Source organism: Cyprinodon tularosa, unplaced genomic scaffold (assembly GCF_016077235.1).
Source record: "Cyprinodon tularosa strain WSP-4 unplaced genomic scaffold, ASM1607723v1 ctg495, whole genome shotgun sequence".
Taxonomy (NCBI): Eukaryota; Metazoa; Chordata; class Actinopteri; order Cyprinodontiformes; family Cyprinodontidae; genus Cyprinodon; species Cyprinodon tularosa.
Genome location: NW_024039224.1, coordinates 32,632 through 39,962, shown reverse-complemented (window position 1 = coordinate 39,962; position 7,331 = coordinate 32,632). Strand labels below are relative to the sequence as shown.

General features: G+C 33.7%; 1 protein-coding gene across 2 annotated transcripts; it reads left to right on the top strand.

Annotated features, from left to right (window-relative positions):
- The first annotated feature begins 1,261 nt into the window (after nt 1–1,261).
- LOC119794841 (charged multivesicular body protein 6-like) lies at nt 1,262–6,719 on the top strand. Of its 2 annotated transcripts, XM_038302550.1 has the most exons (9): nt 1,262–1,442; nt 1,530–1,613; nt 1,717–1,826; nt 1,954–2,041; nt 3,590–3,676; nt 4,058–4,123; nt 4,272–4,352; nt 6,244–6,319; nt 6,419–6,719. In XM_038302550.1, exons 2-9 carry the CDS (start codon nt 1,548–1,550, stop codon nt 6,466–6,468), a joined length of 624 nt encoding a protein of 207 aa, XP_038158478.1. In that variant the 5' UTR covers nt 1,262–1,442; nt 1,530–1,547; the 3' UTR covers nt 6,469–6,719. The 2 variants fall into 2 exon arrangements, with proteins under 2 accessions (XP_038158478.1, XP_038158477.1); XM_038302549.1 differs by having other exon boundaries at nt 1,263–1,613.
- The last annotated feature ends 612 nt before the right edge of the window (nt 6,720–7,331 follow it).

The window sequence follows — 7,331 nt, the reverse complement described above, 5'->3', positions numbered from 1 at the left end:
ACAAACACATATATTTAATTAAGATGTTTTGCAACAGATCAAGATCCAGAGTAGCACAGATACAGGAAGTGGAAGAAGGCTAAAGCTCAATATATTAATACTTAGTTTGACTATTTTCAAGGTTTTCTTAGAGAACATCAGTTAAAAAAACAGCATAACAAGGTCAAAGAAACTGAGAGATTATGTAAAACTTTAGAACAGAGCTAAGTTATAAAGCAATGTCTCAAGCTTTGAATATCTAATTAAGCATTGTTCAATCTATTGTCTGAAACAAAAAAGGAATGGTACGACTGTCATTCTATGACGACATACTGTAAATGTCTCAGTAAACTATGAACAATTCATTAAACCATGGAAGCACTAATCAAAGAAGCCCTGAAAAAGCCAAAGACAATTCTGATTTTCCAACTAAGCCAGATCATCCATGAGACATAACAACAATGTTGAAGTAGGTGAAAGGGGGAAATAAATGATGAAATAATTGATTCAGCTAAATACAGGGCAATAAAAGAACAAAACCTGTACACGGAATAAGACTGGGGCAGAGGTGCACCTTCTGGCTTTAGAATTCAGGTTCACTGACTTTAGTTTCTGTCTGCCCTTTCCTGAGCTATTTTTGGAACAAACTCTACATGTGTAAAGCTGATATACGCATAACAACCTCAAAAGACTTGCAGCTAAAGTTGCAGCCTCTTTCCCTCTTGGCCAAATGCTTGGTTTTACAAAGCATTTAGCCAAGAGGGCATGACTGTACACTTCACCCATCTCTTTTAAAACATTGTATGGACAATTAGTTATTATTTCCTTTCAGTTTACAATCCTACACAACTTTCATAGGACAGTGAGATACAATTCAAAGTCACAATACTGAAGCTTGTGACACTACAATCTGAAAAAGTAAAGAATTAAAAAGGGCTTTAAGACCATTGCAAGGTACCCCTCATAATTGTAAGCAACACTGATCATCTAGGAATTTACTTATAGATTGTGATTTTTTTTAGGTACATTTATAATAGGGGCTGTTTCATGATTGCTTTGCTGCTTTTTAAATTAAAGCACAAAATGTGGGTCTCTTTATAGAGTTTTCTAGTGATCAAACGTTTTTTCTGTACATGGTTAAAATATAAAAGGTTTCTATTCCTTTTAAGTGTCATTTATGAAATATATGCCCTATGATAGCTGAGTAGTATAAGTAATGTAAATGGGAACTGTCCAGGGTGCTAGGTTTCTATCAGCAGGGGGTGCTGTCGACCCATATGAAATATTAGCTTTTTCTGCTTATTGAACTCCGATACCAACATGTGACATAAGAAAATTAAATTTTAAAATGTTAGGTGAGTGGTAATAAACATTTCTATACTTCAAAGTTGGAGAGAAATCATCACAGTGACGCAAAGGTCCTTCGTCGCTTGCCGTAGGAAACGAGACGTTTCGAACATGGCGTAAGCATGTAGCCTGCTAGCCATTTGAAGCTGTTTATTACTTGAACCAAAATGCTTATTTAAAGGTCTCATTTGTGTGTCGACAAGGGAGGATGTGTCCAAATAATGGGAAACGTTTTTGGGAGAAAGAGCCGATCCTCTCGTGTAACGGAGCAAGACAAAGCCATTTTGGTAAGCTCAGGATGGAGACTGCAAAAGGCTGATTGTTGTCAGAATAACATAGCAGGGGTTTAGTTTTGTCTAAATATTATTTCTGGTTCTATGATCTTTGCAGCAACTGAAGCAGCAGAGAGATAAGCTTAAACAGTATCAGAAAAGAATCACCTTACAGCTGGAGAAAGAAAAACTTCTGGCTAAGCAGCTGTTAAAAGATGGCAAAAAAGAGTAAGCTGACTTCGAGATTTCAAACCTTCTCATATTGAGCAGACCTTTGCAGTCGCATCCCTTCCTGTATGCATGTTATGCCTTCTGTTTGCAAATAAACGTTTTGTCTTTTAACTTGTGTCTGCAGAAAAGCTCTGTTCCTCCTCAAGAAAAAACGCTATCAGGATCAACTGCTAGAGAAGACAGAGAATCAGATTTCAAACCTAGAGCGTATGGTAAGTATTTTTTTTTTTGTCTGAATTTAAATATAAATTAGTTTTTCTTTCTTAAAAGCTTAGATGAAAATTCCTCCACGTATGAATATAAATCATAGGAACACTTAACCTTAAGATTGCAGAGATGATTTTGATATCTGATGACTTGAAAATCTGCTATAGCTGTTATTAAGGCTGTACCTGCTCATTTTAAGAAATACAATTTTTAACAAAATACGTATTTTGCACTGTCAGCTTGAAGTATAAATGCAACTGTCACTAAATGACATCTAATTTACTGTAACATATAAAAAAATAGGTTCTTAAAATTCAACCAAAAGGTTCATCACTATCTTTTCTGCATCTTTAGAAACATACAAATATAGTAAAGTCTTCCAAATTATAGACAGAGGTATCTTTACAAATGAAACCTGAATGATAACAGTATTTCTTAATTTTTTTTACCTTAAAGGTATATATTGGAGGATGTTCTTCATGTGGGTGGATCATCAAATTAAGTGGTCCTCCTAATTGTCCATCATTCTGTTGATATGTTAATGTAAGGCTTTAAGGCCTACATGCTCATCCCAATTTTCACTGAGGCTCACATAGTGAAAAAATTGCAAATCTTCTCTTGGAAGGAAAGCTTGTATGAGCGACGCGAACAGCAAGTTTTAAACAGAGCATGCACAAGGAGAAATGGGCTCATGCATGCTATCGCACGAGCTTTATAGTAGTTCCCTCTTGGGAGCAAGTACAAGGTTGTGCATGTGCATTTTTTTTTAAATTCCCGAAGATCCTCCAGTATACCTTTAATATATAAGGTGTTTAATGTATATATATGTGTTTAATGAATCCATACATATGCCTTATGATTAATCATAACTCTTTTCAAATTGAATTAATTGTCCCAATGTGTGACAGAGCAAGCATGAGTGTGCGATTAATACAACTTCTATCTACAGTTAGACATGACATATTACTTTTATTCTATAAAGGAGTCAAAATCAATACCAGAGTCATGGTTTAACTTGTAGTTTTTTACGTTTTATTCCACATGTGTGCAATTAGTATATTTAACAATACTAGCTGGAGGCATTAGTCTTTGCTTGTACATACTTTGCTCCATCTTAACTTTCAGTTTTCCAAGACCTACCATTGTTTCCCAGTCCAGCATATTCTATAAAACTCTTTAAAATCTACATACCCCCTTTTCTGACAGAAGCATGTGCATTGTGTTGCATGCATGTGTTGTAATTCTTAACTGGATTGTACTCTGAACTACGTTAATTCTTTCAAAATACAGCAACTATTCAGCGATATTTCCATACACTGTTCCAAAGCAGCAGCTTTAATGTTCTGACTTAATTTTGAACATGAAATAATTTTAATTTAAAATATCATATAAATTAGTATATATTGTCCTGTGGGAGTAAATATGTTTTCTTCTGATAGGTCAAAAACTATTAGATGTGACAGAATAAAACCAACTCACCGTCTTTAAATTGACTATTTTATTTGTTGTCATTTAAGCTGACGTTTTTTGTTGTTTGTTTCCTTTCCCAACAGGTTCAAGATATTGAATTCATGCAAATTGAAATGAAAGTCATTGAAGGACTAAAGATTGGGAATGAATGCCTGAAAAGTATGCACGAGGTAGATATTTGGGTTCTTTCTTCCCTCTCTGTGTAGAAATGTTCTGCGCCCCTAAGCTTTTCATGCATCAGTTTGCACTGTAACAGGGTCAAATTTTTTCCTGATAGGAATGTTTTCAGTAACGTTATCCAACAGTAAGGTGTGAGCAGCTCAGAAGGCTTTTGAATCGTGCTGCAACAGCACCGCTGGTGCACATGGCTTGAAGATTAAAGGATTAGGAAAGAAAAGCCTCTATGACATAAGTCTGACTACTGCAAATGCTTAGACACTCAACCTTTCCTTGGGGAATATTACTTATCAGGCAGAATGTGGAAAAAACAACAAAAACAAATGTTTAGTTAAAGAATAAACTAAAATGTAATCTTGGTTTGTTTTTGACAGATCATGTCAATAGAAGACGTGGAAAAAATCCTGGATGAGACCCAAGAATCAATTGAATATCAAAGGGTAAATCATTTGACTTTGAATTAACCTATATGCACTTGGTTGTAATATAATTTAATTGCATGTTATATACTTGAGGTTGTACGATTAGTAGCCTTGAATTAAGTGTGCAGACAGAATGAGAAAACACGTCTTCATTTTGCTTCTGCAGCAAATAGATGAAATGTTGGCTGGAGCCCTGACACAGGAGGATGAAGATGCAGTTTTAGCTGAATTAGAGTACATCACTCAGGTGAGCTCTTAAATAGATGTTTAACTTTTTTCTTTTTTATTCAGAAACCTACTTTTCAAGCTTATATCTCCTTTTTCTAATAAACCAACACTAAAACACAATGTTGTCCTTGATCAAGTGCTATTAAAGGGTTCTGCGGGTCATTAAAAATCATTAAAAGTCATGAAATTATTATTTTTTTTAAATTAAGGCCTTAATTGGCATTAAAATTCATTAAATTTGATAATCGTGGGATTAAAATGCTTCGGAAAAGAAGCTTGAGGCAGAGAAAAGGCTAGAGAATGGGGAAAAATGCAAATGTGAACCAAAGTGGCGGGAAAACGAGGAACTTGGGACATGGCTGCAGCCTGTCCACGGTGAAGATGACCAAGGATTTTGCCATATATATATATATATATATATATATATATATATATATATATATATATATATATATATATATATATATATATATATATATATATATATATACATAAGTCATGGGTACTTGTTGATGGCATTAAGATTATTTCTAAGAGCATTAAAGGAGCATTAAAAATCATTAAACAAGAGTTACTCATTCATGTATAAACCCTATATTAGTCCGCCCTTCTTCTTCAGCCAACTCGTATCTCTAACATATAATTCTATTAGGTTTGGACATGATTTTAAGCAAGCACCATTCATGTAGGAATCTTCTTACAAGCTGTAAATGAACAGTTGTGCTTATGCAATTATGCAAATTCATAATGATTAAATGCTGAACAGATTTTGTTTTCAATTGTGTTATAATTGCTTTAAATAATACACACTGTCAAACTGTAAGAAATTACTATGTTTCATACTTGAGTGTTGATAGTGGTTCAATGACTCCATTTTATTCTTATTATCCCACAAAATCTGAAACGCTGCAATGCGCTCTAGGATATCTTTAAAAATGATCTGCGTTAGAGCAATCTAACGGGATTAAAGCAACAGTTTTGGTGACCAACACATATTTTATGGATGTCGTTAAAAAAAAAACTGTTTGGAAAATGTAACTTTTAAAGAAAAAATACATATCTGATGCTCAAATTTTGCTCTATAATAATGTGGATTTTCTTGCTTTAAATTACACATAAAAGCCTAATATGCTGCTAAACTTTAATTAAATCAGTTAGATGTACCTCCTTAGAAAATAGAAAAATAAAGAAAGGAAGCATGACACCAGTAGCTGCATCAGATTTGTCCAGGAAAGAGACCAAACTAAACAGCTTTGAGGTGTACTTTCTTCAGGAAAATTAAATGGTGTACACAAAAATATTCTTAGCAAAAGCAATGCATTGCAGTGAGAATGTTGTAACCTAGGTTGCACTTAATAGATTAGTTTGCAAATTTTTTACACATTTTAATATTGGAGCACCTACGGTATAGTTTTAAGAATCATTCATTTATACCACTTTTGGGATTTTCTTTACACAAGATTTGTTCATGAGTGCAAGTTATTATGAAATGTAATCACTCTGATCTAGTCTGAAGAATGAAGCAAACAGAACTGTTTGGATAAAATAAACATGGACCCACTGAAGAACAAGCTAAAATCCCAGTCTCTTTATTGAGGCAGTTTTATGTACAACGGCTGCAAATAAATGAAAAAGAAAAGAAAAAAAGGCAACTTTTCAAGCTAATCTACATTCCTCTGTAAAGCAACAAAACAATAAAACACATTTGGTGGAAGATGTTAAGTGGATTAGAGATTTATTCTTACCTTTTTGGGATTCACTCGAAAAATATCCCACCAAAACCAATTAACTTTTTTACAGTAGTGGCTAAACAAGTGAAGTTTATATACTCCTTTTTTGTAGCTGGAAAACCAACCTTTTCTTGAATTGTTTTAATTATTGTGTGTTTTTGCTTTATTGTCGATATACAGGGAGAAGAGTTAGCACTTCCAGAGGTTCCCTCTGAGCCTGTTCCAGAAATACCAGAATCTGATCAAAGTGAACCAGGTAAACTGGCTTTTTAGTTCCATCCATCTTAACAATAAAAAATAAAATATATACATATGCATAAATATGACATTAATTTTGTTCTTTTTCTGTTTTTAGAGAGGCAAGAAGAAGGGAAGAAGCAACAAAAAGAAATGCTGGCTGCCTAAAAGAGTTTCTGGTTCATATCCAGGGCTACTCTGAAAATCTAATAAAGCTCTTTTAGTTATTTGAGGAACCAACATACATTTTGCACAGTTTACAGGAGCATCATTGTGAAGCTACAACATGGAGTGAAATATTGTGTTTCATTGTTACTGTGCTGGTAAAAGTATAAAGGTAAATTAAAGGGATTTTAGATGTTTTAGAAAAAAATCATTAAAAAAATACATTCATATATTAAACTGCACTAATAAAAACAGTTTGGTCTTTTTTTTCTTTCAAATTGTAGTACAGGTACTCAACCAGAAGATGACACTGTTTACTTTTTTTCTGCGACAACACAGTATATCACACAAACGTTGAGTGTTATTATAATGGCATCAATGCAGTAAACATGTTTTTTTTTTTTTTTATCAAATAATAATAAAAAAATTGTGATGACTTTTGAATATGCATGGGACAGCAAGACTATACAGTCGAGGATTTTTTGGTAAATTGGGACACAAATGTGAAGTTAAAGACAAATTGTCTAACATTTCTGATGGCTTTTATAGGCGAAATGATATATTGGAACCGGATGAGCTGCTTAATGTCTGCGGTTGAACTGTAGATGTATCAGTTTCTTCACTGCAGAGGTGCAATCTTTGCATCTCAATGTGTCATATGATATATAGGGGCATTAATCAAACATAGCACCACAAAAAATATATACCTAATTAAGTAAATCAGTCTTTTTGTGGTACAGGTTTAGAGAAATCAAGAGAGAAATGATGGATAATCAATTTCCACTTGCACAGCGATGTGGGAGGCGTGCACCAAATCTACTATTTAACAAGATAACGCCATATTTAATGGCTGTGGGAAATATGAC

Coding starts and splice junctions, on each gene's coding strand:
- LOC119794841 (XM_038302550.1), top strand. CDS start 1,548: ATGGGAAACGTTTTTGGGAGAAAGAGCCGATCCTCTCGTGTAACGGAG. Junction 1,827..1,953: donor TTAAAAGATGGCAAAAAAGA/GTAAGCTGACTT, acceptor TTGTGTCTGCAG/AAAAGCTCTGTTCCTCCTCA. Junction 4,124..4,271: donor AATCAATTGAATATCAAAGG/GTAAATCATTTG, acceptor TTGCTTCTGCAG/CAAATAGATGAAATGTTGGC.